The 15213-nt window shown below is 30.3% G+C and overlaps 1 protein-coding gene across 1 annotated transcript; it reads right to left on the bottom strand.

Annotated features, from left to right (window-relative positions):
- Positions 1–753: 753 nt before the first annotated feature.
- Positions 754–10225, bottom strand: LOC111308215 (serine/threonine-protein kinase STY46-like). The gene is made up of 16 exons (XM_022906528.2): positions 9671–10225; positions 9025–9139; positions 6924–7024; positions 6722–6841; positions 6246–6300; positions 5775–5885; positions 5362–5412; positions 4099–4274; positions 3913–4020; positions 3333–3406; positions 2992–3167; positions 2629–2724; positions 2103–2183; positions 1924–1977; positions 1572–1706; positions 754–1217 (listed from the first exon to the last, which is right to left on the bottom strand). The coding sequence occupies exons 1-16, from the start codon at positions 9862–9864 to the stop codon at positions 1137–1139; spliced, it is 1728 nt and encodes a 575-aa protein (XP_022762263.2). The 5' UTR covers positions 9865–10225; the 3' UTR covers positions 754–1136.
- Between the last annotated feature and the right edge of the window lie 4988 nt (positions 10226–15213).

Genomic DNA, 15213 nt, shown 5'->3' with positions numbered 1-15213 from the left:
TTGAGAGCTTCATAATATCAGATGCCTTTTATCGTTAGACTAATTAAGCTCTCAAATCAACCCTTGGTCTTATTTGAATTCATTTAAAACGTAAATGTTCCATTTTTTTCTCTCAAATAAAAAATTATTTTGTTATAAAATATTTTTAAAGAGTATTTTATTTATAATTTTTTTACTAAAATTTTACAATTGTTCAATTATAATTAAAAATTACGAAATATATTTTAATAAGTCCTACTTAATTTTAAATTTTGATTAATTAATTGTAATTCTATTATTGTAAATAATATTCTCTCTTTTTAAGTTAATTTCCAAAATTATCATATTAAAATATATTTTTAATACATCAAAATTATCATATTAATTATTAACTGTCACATTTAATTAAAAGATATTATTATAGATAATATATTAGTTTTAAAGAGTGTTCAGTTTGAAGATTTTCTTTAACAAAAACCCATAATATATAAGTACATATATTTCATTTTTAGTTTGTAATATCTATAGTGCCATCTTTTCTCCATTTAAAAGAGTCAGAATTTTTATCTTGCAAATAAAAAATTATTTTGCTAAGACACTCTTCAAATTATCATATTAAAAAATATTTTTTAAAAAATGTTATATTTGAATCACTATTAATTATCAACTACTACATAGATATTAGATAATATATTAGCTTTAAAAAGTGTTTGAAGACATTCCTTAACAAAAGTCAATAACACATAAAATATTATATATATATATATATATCAATATATCATTTTCAGTTTTATAATATCTCAATAATAAAATTAAGGATACTGGCATCATTTAAAAAACTTTAATGAACAACGGCATGCGTTGGCTATTGTTAATTGAGAGAGAATCGGAATTAGTGTTCTTATTGCTTAAAATGGAAGTATGACAAAAAAAGAAATCAATTAAAATGAAAAATTAGATTTTATTGCCGAGATAAAAGAGAAAAACAAAAGCAGACCGATAAATAAAGGAAGAAACTAGGAAATGAAAAAAAAAAAAAAAAACAAACCCGATCATAACTTGATCATTGAAAAAAAAAATACAACACAGTGCTGAAAGACCAACATAGTTAAAAGCCTATGTTCAGGTTATAAACATCACTGTATAACACGTCTAGTTTAGTGGTGGCCTCTTCTAAGGACAGACAAAAGGCCTCCGGAAGATTTCTCTTTACGCCTATCCTCACCTTCATCCCCTACCTGTTTTTCAAACCTATCCTCAGTTAAATTTTTATATAGATCATATTCATCTTCGCTATTTGTATTCACAAAATGAAAGCTGTGTTAAGATGGTGCTTCAGAAAAGGGAATAGAAAAAGAAAGTGAATTAACTATTAAGTACAGGTCACCAATCCAATGACTCGAGGCAACCATATTAAATTTTAATCATGTGTATACATATATGTGTGTATTTATATGAATTGGGTCATTGAAAGTATGTTAATAAATCATATATGTGTGCGGGTGTGTGTGCACGCAAAAAGGTAAAGGGAAAAGTATGTTCGCAAATCATACATGAAAAAACAAGGTTATGTGCACAGAATGAAAACAAACCTCCTTGGCAATCAGCTGCAAAATCTCTATAATTTCAGAAAAATCAGGTCTTAGTGTCGGATCTTTTTGCCAGCATCTCTCAAGCAGTTCAGCAAGCTTCGGGTTAGTGTGCTTTGGAATTGTAGGACGTAGACCCTAGAAACATTGTCAATGAAAAATGTGATTACCATGACGTGAAGTAATATTGGTCTAAGCACTATAAAAGTGATATTCCTCCAATGGCTTTATCATTATCATGATCCTTTTTTCTTGCTTTCTTGTAGGCCGGTAGGGAGGGAAGAAAATTTTTTTCTAAAACTTTTCAGCATTTGATCTATTACCACGATTAAATTAAGAAACACAGATGACGTACCTTTTGAACCACTCCAACAGCAGCTTGTAATGGGGTTAAGTATTCATATGGAAGCTGAAAATGAAAATAAAAGGCAAGGTAACGATGGGAACGGACCAACCAAAACAAACCAGCAGATATCTTCATGCATGCATAACGTGAACATATCGATAAAAAGATAGTGACTGAGCAGTATGTACCTTTCCAGTCAATAACTCCCACAATACAATTCCAAAACTGAAAACATCGGCCTTGTGATCATATGGCTTGTGTTCGATAACCTTCAATGCAAAAGAACTGTTGTAAGAAAATGATGAGATGGACAACCAATTAGAGGGGAATAATAATCTCAACTCATATGGATTAATGCTATTACTCATTTATATAAAGAAGAAAATAAAAGCAACAATGAATACAGAGAGCAAACTGATCAAGCTACAAACCTCTTTCCTTTCTACTCATAATAAAGAAATATAAGTGAAGACTATAACAAAAAGGCAAACAAACCAATACCTGAACGTTACTTAGAAAATTTTAATTGCCTTTTCAAAATGTCTCATATCAGGAGAACAATTAAATCCAAATCACTTTTCAAGAAAAAGACACATTGCATCTGATGCCGTATCATCCATCGTTCTCATTCTTCTTATTTTATAATTCATGAGACACCCAAAGGGAAGTTAGGAATATTCATGGAACAGTAACAGCTTCGCATTAAGAGCTCACCTCAGGAGCCATCCATCTATATGTTCCAGTTTCAGCTGTCATAACTCCAGATTGAGCTTTCACTCTAGCGACCCCAAAATCAGCGACCTTAACCACCTATAATGCAAAGCATTTAATACAATTTTTCAAGATAGTAAACATAGGGTGAAAGCATTAAATTTGACTTTGATCACATTGAATTATACAGCATAATCATGTTTATAGGAGAGAAAATGCATTAAATTTGACTTTGATCACAATGAATTATACAGCATAACCATGTTTATAGGAGAAAATTTATTATCAAGCAAGACTTCACCAAAGGACTAAGGACAAGCTTAAGTTAGTTGAAAGTATAAGCTTAAGCAACTTTAAGCATCTTACATCATTTTCATCCATTAGAAGATTCGCAGCCTTCAAATCCCTGTGGATTATATTATTTTGGTGCAAGTAGTTCATTCCTTTGGAAACATCTATTGCAACTTTAAGCAAGGATGGAAGCTTGAAAACACCTCTCTGTTTATGAAGATAGTCATACACACTTCCACCAGACATAAATTCTGCCGAGAGAAAAGACGGGAGAAGGCAAAAAAGACAGAGAACGAAAACCAACATTAATAGTTTCTTTCATGTAGCAAAGAATAATCAAGAGAGCGAAAGAACAATAATCTTTTAAATCTCACTTTCATCAAGTCAGTAAAGGCAAATAAAGTATCAACAAGTACCAGTTATAATACACAAGCCTGGAGGCTTGGTACATGCACCAATAAATTGTACAACATTTTTATGCCGAACTTTCCTGCAAATTTTGAAGGAAATTGTTGATTAAAGGAAGAGATTATTCCTAGAACTAATGCAGTCATCCAAAATAAGCATTCTATTTTGATAAATTATTAAAAATCACTGCATTTTATGATGAAAGAAAGGCGTAAAAGTTAGAACACTGATCAAGGACATCAAAATCCAAAGTAAATACTTCCTAAATGCACACGTATGCCACTGGTATTCTCTTTATAAAATACATAGAAGTATACAAATTCTAGAAGCATAAACACCTCAATTACAGAAGCCAAATATTATCAGCTGATCAGCAATCTAACAGAGCCTATAGGACATTCAAACAGCAAACAAAGGTATCTTTGACTTCAATTTATAATATTCTGCAAAATGATGATAAGTTTGTAAAAACCACACAACGTAACACCTTTTTTTTTTTTTGGGGGGGGGGGGGGGGGGGGGGGGAGTGGGGGGGAGGGGGGCGCAAAAGTTATAATCAGTAGTATATCGAGACATTTCTTCACAAACCTCATGATAAAAACTTCCTGGGTAAACTCTTTCTGCATATCAGTATTTATACGCTCTGGCTCGAGGACCTTAATAGCCACTTCCTGACTACAGTAAGTACCCTTATACCTGAAACAGGTTAAAAAGGGCAATTATATTAAAGCTCAAAAAAAAGAAGTTCAATAAGAGAGTAATTAATTCACTTACAGATCCCCATATGACCCAGATGCAATTTTGTTCTCGAACTTCAAGTGTCTAGGATCAATTTCCCAAACATCAGTCCCGTCATTAGGAATTGCCACATAATTCTGATCACCCTTGGTCCCCATTTCCTCATACTCCCTCGTAGGAGAAAAGGAATGTTGCTTCAGCCAAGTTTGCTTCTGCAAAAATCACATTGAAAGAAAAGTCTCATTGGAGTTGCTCATAATGTAAAAACAATCTTTCAGATAACAAATTCTAACTCTCACATTAAAATTTTCTATTTCTCTATAAACATTACATTTCAGCATATACACCTTATCTAGAATTGAACATCAGAAGGACAAGAGCACGGAACACATCCGAAGAGTTTATGCAGATCACATGACACAGATTAACCAATTAGGATTCAAAGCCTATTAACCTAAACCATGGAAAGGGGAGGGAACGGGGGAGGGGGAAGGCAGGGCTCAAGAAGGGCTTAATTTCATAATGTTAGGGTTGTAGTATGAATTACCTTCCGTCACCAAGCCTGCCATTATTAAACAAGTTAAAACTAGTTGACCGTTCACCACATAAACCTTCAGTGAAGAACAACAGAAGGGTCTAATGATGCATGGAAATTAACAATGTATCATGATATCATAAAATGTGAAATATGTCAAGTAACAGAATGGCATATTTACAGCTGATCAATTTTGTAAGTATTATCATGCAATGCTCCAGTTGAAAAGCTAGAGAAAGTCGTCAAAGGCAAACAGCTAAAATAAATTTACCAAAGTACTCTCAATAAACCAGTACGTTAACAAAATATGGCAAGATAAAAATTATAAGCACACTCAGTGAACTTGGCAACTCTCCGGCTTAAGCATGGCAACTCTCCTCAATTAGTTAGTCATTAGCCCAAGAAATCAGAATTTGTGTAGCTCCTGGGGTTTGAATTAAGTGAACTTGTTTGTTCTCTTTTGTAATCTGTACAGACTATTTGTAGCATGAGCAACTGGTTTTTTCTAGCAAGTTTATTTTGCTTCTTTTGTATGAATAAAACAACATTTATCCAAAAAGATAAGCAGACTGAGTGCAAGTGAATTTAAGCTTTGCTGATAGGACTAACACCACGGTGTTCAATATTAATCACTAGTGTTGTTGGAATGAAAACACCTCGGAAAAAAGAAAACAAGAGATCTTTCACATATAATACCCTAGATAACATTCGAAGTGTCATAATTAAGGAACTTGCACATACTTAAAACTGCAGTAGGGAATTACCTCAACATTTAGGACTTCCTTTTCCAAAGCAACTTTAAGCTGCTCTGTTTCCTGACAATTTCATATCACAAGTCTGTCAAGCAAGTTCTAAACAAATTATAATTTTTTCTGATAGATCAACGCTTAAACTATTTCGGTACAGCAATAAGCACTCATCTAGTTCTATAAAGGAAAGTTTAATGTGAGTCCAAGAAAAGAAATACCCTCTAAATTAACGAATAAAAGAATTCAAAAGTTGAGGAAACATACAGCTTATATAAATTTTTTTTTTTTAGAAATCAAAAGAGCAGTTATATTGACAGATAAAAATAAAATATTGAAAAACCAATCATGAGAGCTTTTTTTATTTGAGTTAAATAGCATTGTAGAAAACAATTATATCCATAGATATAGAAGTAACGTATTAAAAGTACCTCATAAGGCCAACCATCAACAACAAAAACATCTAAGGAGTATCCATCGACTGTGGAAAATGCATGTGCTTCCTGGATGTTCAGCCCAATCTCCGCAAGCAATGCGGTCAACTGCAAGTATTGCATGGGTATGACCCAACAGAATGAGAAGCAATATTGCACGGTCAAATATTTAAAAAGATGTGCATTTCACATATCAGCTCAAGGACTCGTTGGAGTTATTCAAGCCTGGGTAACAATAAAATAATAGTTCTTTTTATAGGCAAAAAGACTAGCCGGATAACAATATGCGCTGCCAGTTGATTGAATCAACAGCTCAGATGGAGGCTAAGATGCATTGTTCATCATTAATTTTATTCCAAAATAAACCAAGAATGTAACAATCCGAGTTCATAAAGCAACAACTTCAAGATAACAAGATGATAAAAAAATTTTACCCTTCTAATTTGAAAAAACAAACCTATCATATACCTGACTGAGAAGTTTTGGTTTGTCTTCTGTTGAAAATGTAATTTCATGCATGGGCCTGCAGCAGCATCAATTAGAAAAGAATATAAATTTCACCGTCCAAATGGATAGCAAGTATTTACAAACCTTCACCAAAAATGACACAAGTATCAGTCGATGAACAGTAATGCAGATGGACAAAAGCAGAATATGACTATAAACGTCATAACACGAATATGCAGAAAGACACTTTAAACTGAAGTCAACAAAAGATAGCAGGAGAGGAAGCATGGCTCTGAGGAAAGAAAAGTTAACTTCTACAATAGCTTTTCAATTAATGCACTCAAATATTTAAAGAACCAATATATAATATTCAAAAATGATAAGATGATCAAGTCCAAAAACCTAAACTACCACTAACTTAACCAAAATCTTAGTCCAAAATCTTAGTTGAGACAATCACCCCTTGCCTAAGGACATTTTAAGACATAAATATATACCGGGAGAAAAGTGAATTGGCATGTACGGAACTATCTCCATCTTGATATTGAGATTTATTTTCTTCAAGGGCAAGGACTTCAAGATTAGGCGATGAGCCAAAGGCAGGTGGTGGAAGTATGCTGTCAATTGAAAAAGCCAGCTAGAATTGTTAGCATCATTAAGAACATCAGTCAAAGTGCAAAATAAACAGCAAAAGCAAACCTTTGTCTGCTAGAGTGTCTCGGAGAACTTTGAGCAGAGTCCTCACACAGGGAGTTTGAAAGAGTAGAATCAACTAAACTCCCACCAGAAATAGATTGGACCTACACAAGCAGGTAACCATCATGATACATTTGACTATAAACAAAGTTCAGAACAAACTATCAGAACATTTGTAAACAATCAAGAGCAGGGACCTATGGGTCACGATATTTAAACGACACATCAATTTAAATTCAGAACTTGAACGTTTAGAAGAAACCAACATAATTAGATCTTGCAATTTCTTTATCCATATTTGTCTATTTCATGTATAACAGGTATAAAACACAAAAATTCTTATATTGCAATTCATGTTGACTCGACAAACACAAAATATATTTTTTGGTTATTGTTAAACCCTTATACAGTTTTTGTTAAAATTTTAAAATGTGTTACTTTCATATTTTTTTTTATATTATTTTTGTATTATGTAATCATATTATGTTTAACATTGTTATGTCTATGCATTATGCTCACATGAATACCTATGAGATGGGTTCAAAAGCAATATCAAATAGAAAAAACATATGAAAAAGTTATCCATTGGATAGTGAGAAAGACAAATGCATTTTAAAATAACATTGAACTGCATAAGAAATTAAATTACATGGCTAGGCTTTACAAAGTGAGAAAAAGGAGTGACAAATATGTTTGGAAATCATTTAAATTGAACTACTTATAGTGTCGATTATGCACATCATATCAAATAGAATCATTTTACAATCAGTTAGCTTCATAACCTCATTGATAGTTTATGGCCCGAATAAGAAAGCATGCATGACAGGATGATAGTAGTAACAACTGCGATCCTCAACTAAATAATTGGTGTTTGTTGACAACGATAATTTAATGCTTTCCTTTTCAGAAAGGTCTAAAAGGGTTAATTAATTTACAGTTGGGATAAATAGTCAAAATGAGTCTGCCAATACCAAAAAGCAATAAAACATTATGATGTTGAAAAACATTCTAAGTTTCAAGTATCTTTCTCTATCTTTCCACCATTTCCATGAAAAGAAGAGATAACACATAAATTGACCTCCATGATGATGAAGTATACAGACACAAACTGAAAGAATAAGTCAGCTTCAGCCAACTGAATTCGAGACAAAGGCAAGATAAACTGGACTAGGTGTTTTGTAAGTGACAACTACAGACAACAAGAACCTTTAAACTAGCCTACCGAGTTTTGGGCAAATCCAGTCAACGTCAAAGTCCAAATCACTTATGAATGAAAAAAGATGCATGTACTTTTGCACGCATATTCAAACGTCAAAGACAAAGCAATCTAACCAACTGAATGTAGTTGCTTGATTGTACAATGCAAAGAACAACTTTTATTTTGCAGCATCGCATAATATTATTTAACTTTCAAATTTCCTCGGACGTATAACCCTTGCATATGGAGGTCATATTTAGTGTATTTGATGATAGATAAGATAAAATTATAATTATTTTATATTATATTTAGTTTGTATCTAAAAAATATAAAATTATAAGAAAAATTAATCATTTTTTTTTGTATAAAATGACTTTATCCTCTTAAAGTAGAGAGCATTATTTTTAATCCATAAAATTAAATTTATATATCTTATTGTACTTTTAAAAATTACATTAATAATTTAAATTATATAAAATTTAAAAAAAATAATTTTGATCAATAAATAAATTATATTATCATAATCTTTACGTACATCAAACACAAAATAAAATAATATTATTTTATTTTATTTTATTTATAATATTATTTTATCTTATCTTATCATAATTTTATTTCTCGAACATATTTATAATTCATTTATGCATTCAACGAATGGTTCTAATAATCTAAACAAGTTAGACGGTGAGCAGTGGGGGCTAGCAACTTTCAAATTCCAAAATCTGATGAGGTAATGGTACATCACATCACATGACTCATGACAGTGAACTATAAACCTCCTATTTTCTAAGAATGACAAAGAAATTAATGATTGGCAATACCATTTTTTTTTCACCTATACGAAAACACAGAGCAAATCGTAATGCTTAGTTATGAAATGCAACAAAAAAAAAAAAAGCAAGTCACCTGCACGAGACGAACTTCCATTGCCGATCTGTTGGCTGGATCGTGAGCCAAATGCAGTAACCTCTTGTGCATAAGAACATCGTCTGCTCTTTCCACTTTCACATCCAACGCATAGCTGCAATGTATAAATTCACGCTTAATTAAAACAACTATATATCAATTCAACAAAAATAGGAATATTCAATTTCTCGAGAATAAAAAGAAAAAATTTAAAAAAAAAATCAAATCTGCTTCACTCTACTTGTTTCTGATCTTATCGGAAGCAAGCCAAACATGAAAAATAGAATAAAGAATTGAAAAAAGTAATAGTACGAAATTAATCCACTAATAAAAGTAACAACAAATCCTTAAGGAAGAAAAACGCATATTAAGCGCTACTGATGTAACCATAATATTTAAGCCAAACAGTTCCTTAACTTCAAACTCTATATATTCAGCGAAACACAAAATTCAAACAGAAGTTACAGAATAAAACTCCGCATCTGAGCTTCAGTATCTCGATCAAAAAAACCTTCATAATCACAAAACGATTATTACAACAGAAATAGATATAAGAAATAAATACGTAAAATATGTTACTAGCAATTGTTTTTTGTCTTTTATGCATGTAGTAAATTTAGGATAAAAAATGTATTAAAGGATATACCGAGTAGGGAGACGATTGAAGTGAGTCCAAAGTTCGTCTTCAAAGCCAGGCCGATTAGCCTCTTCTTTGTCGGAATCTCGAAGCCGCCGGAGCACCTCGTTGTACACGTCGAGCTTTTGCCGCTGTTGCCGGGTCTGCAACGACGACTTATGATTCGCTTTGCTCCCGAAACTCTCGTTACCCTCCATCACCATCGAAAAAAAGAAAACATACAAAAGCAGCAAAGAAAGGGGAAGAGAAAAATAAAAGCCCAACAGCAAGGCAAGGCAAGGAGAGGCGAGAATGTGATGATCTTTTTGCTTTTCGTTTACGTCGATTGAGTTTATATGGAAACACAGATTTAAGAAAAGGACAAGAAGCCAATTTTTTTTTTTTTTTTGGGTTCCGCTAGAGTTAACCGGTGTAGTGCGCACCTATGAATCAGGGCGATGTGGGATTATACCATAAGCATAAACCTTTTTACCTATTCTATTGGTTTCTTCTAAATTTTTATTATAAAATTAATTAATTAATTAATTAATAGATAAGATAAGAATACTTTGGGTAACGCCCAAGTATTGCTGGTGGGAGATTAAACAGCTTTTTGTATCAGTTTACTGATTGAGTGGAGTTTTTTAGGGTTTTGACTTTGGTCAAAGCAAGTGAGGTGTAAAGGGTGAAGGCACATCAGATATGATAAAGCAGCGAAGCACGGAGTTAATTTTGGTAAATAATTGTAATAAGGAAATATATTTAATTAATAATAATCCCTACGAATCAGTAACACCAAAAAAAAAATTCACCAAACTCTCTGCCCGATAAGTTTTGACTGTTTCATTTTTAACACTCTGCATTCCGACTCGTATCAAAAGAAGCTCCAAAATGGCATATTCCGGGTGACCCCGCTGATTTGGATAAGCTCTCCATTTGGAAGACAAGCTCCAAAGTGGCATATTCCGTGTGACCCCGCTGATTTGGATAAGCTCTCCATTTGGAAAGACAATGGATTTTTGCTTAATGCTCCATTTGAATGGTCCAGATTCCAGTTAACGGAAGATGGCACCGACCGTACGTTTTTGTTCATCAACGGGAAGGAAAATACTGGACAATGTGAGCAGAATAATTTGCTCGGAACAGTGGTCAATTTGTATAGTCACCTTTGATTTTCGCTTGGATAGAGTTTTTTTTATTTAAAACTATTAATCTTAATTATTGAAATTAAAATTTTAACATTTTATCAACAAATTACATTATTGTTGATAGAATAAAAATCTTTATTAAGAAAAAAAAAACACAAAATATAACCAAGATTGGTATTAATTTTTTTTCCCTTACACATAAAGTTTTAATTAATGTAAATTCTAAGATAAATATTATTTGGTCTCTCAAATTATAATAAGAAATGTTATACTTTAAAATTAATATCAGCAAAATTACCATTTAAAAAACGAATAAAATTATCAATAAAATTAATTTTTTTATCGGTGATTATGCATAAATTATTTTTATTTTAAACACAATTAAGGCGCAAAAAATATTAGTTCACATGAAATGTGTGAGAAACTTTGCATAGAAAGAGAAATATTGAAAATGTTTGAGACACAAGGGAAAAAGGTTTTCTTTTGTTGGTGTTGATGGTGACTCATCAAGTTGAGAATGAACGTGAATGATAAAAACATGATACAAATAATAATCCATGAAAATGTAGACATGGATACCGTCAAATATACAGCAGCCTTTAGTTTGTTTTCATTATTTCATGCAGTTATTAAGGTCCACCTAAGGGATTTATTTCATAGTAAATGTTAATTAGTATTGATAACATTAAAGGGCATTTTTAAAGGTCTCGTTTAATGTATGTATTTCATGTATATGCTGTGATTTACTATAATGGTTAATTTAAAATATAGTAGTAATTTAAAAATATATTAGACTTTGGTATCTAAATTCCACTTGAAAACCATGTTCTTCAATTATACCATTTATTATTTATTAACAAAATTACTCCACACAATTAATGTAATTTTATTTCATTTTTCACTTGTTTTAACCCATTTTCAAATTCTCAATCAAAAACTTAGGTTCCGTTTGATTTGAGAAAATGTTTTTTATTTTTTATTTTTTAAAAAATATATTTGACAAGCAAAAATAAGAATTATTTTTTAAAAATGCAATAATAAAAATATAAATGAAATATTCAATGATATTATTATTATTATTGTCATCTAATTATAAATATAATATATATTTATTAATTAATAACATTAAAAAATGTTCAAATATGATAACTTGTAAAACATAAAAAAAAAAAAAAGTAATGTACATCCATTGTTTTCATAATTAAATTTTTTTTTTGTTTTCATATTTCAACCCATTTTTATTTTTGTTTTTTAAATATTTGTTTTCATTTTTAATTATCAAACACACTTTCACTCATTTTTTTATTTTCTAAAAAAATGAAAACAAAAAATAATTTTATTTTCTAAAACCAAACACTACCTTAATCTCTTTTTAAAAGTAAATAAATACGCATCACCCAAATTCTATATACATTTGGCAACTCTTTATCAAGATAAACATGCAAATCGTCAAACATATTACAATAAATTAGTCAATTAAGAGCTGAAAGAAAGTCAATTAAACTCAATTAATAAAATCTTACAACTAGCTAAAACGATAAGGGCTTAATAAATGTTAAAATCATTTTTTATTTTTAATCTATTTTTATTTATTTGATTCACTTGAAAAAAAATTATGCATTTAAATTTTTAAATTTCTAATTTTTAAAGCTCTAATCAGCATACATATCATCTAAATTAATTTTCAATTAGTATAATTTACATTTTTTTATCTAAGATTTTTTATAATTAATATATACTAAAGTTACTTTCACAAAATCTTTGTTTATGATTAAGTTAAGCAGTAACCAATAAGCGGAGGCCCTGACTCGGGGGATGTGGAAATAAATGTATAATTTTAAATTTGCAGATAGATTATCACATGGTATGAGAAGAGACGACGTGATGTCGCGCGCAGACGTGGCTCGAGGAGAGAGGAGGATGGGGGAGTTGACCTGGACAAGTAGGCAGATCATGCACATCTGGGGAAGGAATGATCCGAGTTTCGTTCGATTTGGTGACCTGGTGTTGAAAGACATGAAGGAAATGGTTGACGTGGCAAAGTGGCCTTTGGGGGTCACCAAAGGTCAGCGGCGAAGTTAACGAAGTGGAATGGAACCGCCAGCTTGGCGGCGAATGGTAGCCGCTGGAATATCCGGTTTTATGATAACATAGGAAAAGAAAAAAAATGTTTAAATGACAGTAATAAATGTAATTCAAATAAGAGATTTCATTTTCTTGGATTTTTTTTTTTCCTTAAGGAGATGGGATTATGGGAAATAATGGGGCGGTGACAAAAACTTGAACACGTGGGAACCAGTTATCAGATAAAGCTACTTGTAGATAAGTATGGGAAATAGGCGATTAGGGGAAAGAAATCCAAGATGATGGCCTGAGAGCCTAACATAACACAAATGCTTACGAAAAGAATTTCATTATTAATTTTGACTAAGGACTGAGCTCTAGCCTTTTACCATAAAAATGAAGTTGCTGTAATTCCTGGTTTAGTATAAGCGAAGTTTGTTCAAGGTTTAATTGAATAGCGTTTTAGATGTACCACAAAAAAAAAATCGAGTAGATAAATGATTCGTATCTAAAAAAGCATAATGCTAGTTTGGTTATGATTAATTAAACAAGTAATTATTTATCTTAAAAGTATATATAAAAATTAATAATGTAATATTTAAAAAATCATTGATGTGACCGTTTCATATAACAAATTAAAAAAAAAAAAAAACCGTGTTAATTTGGAAGCCCACTTGTAGCCGTAGCTAGTTGGTAATGTCAATTAAAGATCATACAGTTTTAAAAACTTTGCTTGTCACTCAAAAAAAAAAAAACATTAAAAACTTACGCCAAGGTAGAGGATTTACATATTTTACAACTTACAAGTACTATTATAATTAGAATTAAACCCGCATTTCACTATATGAGATAATTTTTTTAATTTATATTTTAAATATAAAAGAAGTAAAATTTTTATGTTAATTTTTACAAGATGATAATGTATACACAAATATAAATGTATTTATTTTTTAATATAAATTATAACTTAATAATATATAAATATACTTTTTTATTAAATTAATGGATTAAATAATATTTTTATTAATATAATACATATATAAATATATTTAATAAATAATAAAATATATTCCTTTATATATCTCGATGAGAATTAAGACAAAACACTCTAAATTCGATTTCGATTTAACTTAAAGTGTTATAAAAATCAAAATTTAATCAAATACCAATTCTTATTTAAAAAAAAAAAAAAACCTACATTGATTGGATTGTTACGAACCAAAACCCATAAGATATAAGTTGTTTTATCATTTCTATATCCATTGAATTTTCTTTACAAAATTTATCTAATAAATAAAATTACAAAAAATTACAAAAAATAAAAAAGCTAAATAAGATGGCATGTGAATTTATTAAATAAAATATTAAATAATATTTTTAATAAATAAATATAAAATTAAATAAATAATAAAATATTTATTTATATATATCAAAACTAAGATGTAACACCTAAAATTTTATTCTAAATCAAGTTTGATTTAAAAAAAAAACACAACTCAATTATTCCAAATTAAAAGAAAGTGTACCAATTAAATTGAGGTAAATCAAAACTCATCAAATACAAATTATTTTGTTACATCTATTTCAATTAATTAATTTATTACAAAATTTATTTAATAAAATAATAAAAAACCAAAAAAATCAAAAGCTTAAAAGAAAAAAGAAAAAAAAATAAAAATATATTTGATTCAATCTCGATTTTTAAAAAAATACATTAATATTGAATTGATACGAATAAAAAATAATCGAATGTGGATTGCTTGATCATCCTTACTTTTATTTTTTTTTCAAAATTTATTTAATAAAAATAAATAATTAATTAATAAACAAAAAAATAAGTCAAACAAAAATAAAATAAAAAATAAAGAATAAAGGAAGGAAAGGGTGCCCGTGGACACCTTTTCCTTCCTCTATTCTCTACAAATTACGTATTAGATGATACAATGATTGATTACGACATTCGAACTTTTGACTCGATTGTTACTGCATGATCTTTTTATCTTATATTCGAAAAGTAAAATTTGAAACTCCCATTTAAGGCTTTATTTTGAAGCCCGTTGGAAATGCTCTCACCATTCTCATTACATCAGGAGGTACATTTTATGAATGAATCTTTTAGGCTCGAGTGATGCTGTGAGAACATTCCCATTGGACTGGCAAATACAACCTAAGATGGGCCAACGCCCGGTGGGAAGTTTAGCAGAATAAAGCAATTCCAATGTTTGAAGAATATACATAAAAAGATATAGAAATCTCAAAGATTTTGTTTACTGTTGCTGATCCATTAGTATTAAAACCCTAGATGGTGTAATGTTATTAGGCTCGTGGTCCAGTCTTCTCCAAACATGGAGGAATTCCAAA

The sequence above is a fragment of the Durio zibethinus genome, chromosome 2, assembly GCF_047325235.1.
Source record: "Durio zibethinus cultivar Kanyao isolate XHJ-2024 chromosome 2, ASM4732523v1, whole genome shotgun sequence".
Lineage (NCBI taxonomy): Eukaryota > Viridiplantae > Streptophyta > Magnoliopsida > Malvales > Malvaceae > Durio > Durio zibethinus.
The sequence above is the reverse complement of the archived record's forward strand: the minus strand, read 5'-3'. Positions and strand labels throughout refer to the sequence as shown.

Excerpts from the sequence above, each read along its gene's own strand:
- LOC111308215 (XM_022906528.2), bottom strand. The coding sequence starts at position 9,864 with ATGGTGATGGAGGGTAACGAGAGTTTCGGGAGCAAAGCGAATCATAAG. Across the intron at positions 5,413-5,774 it reads TTGATGGTTGGCCTTATGAG|GAAACAGAGCAGCTTAAAGT; the intron begins GTACTTTTAATA and ends TGAAATTGTCAG. Across the intron at positions 2,184-2,628 it reads ATAGATGGATGGCTCCTGAG|GTTATCGAACACAAGCCATA; the intron begins GTGAGCTCTTAA and ends TTTGCATTGAAG.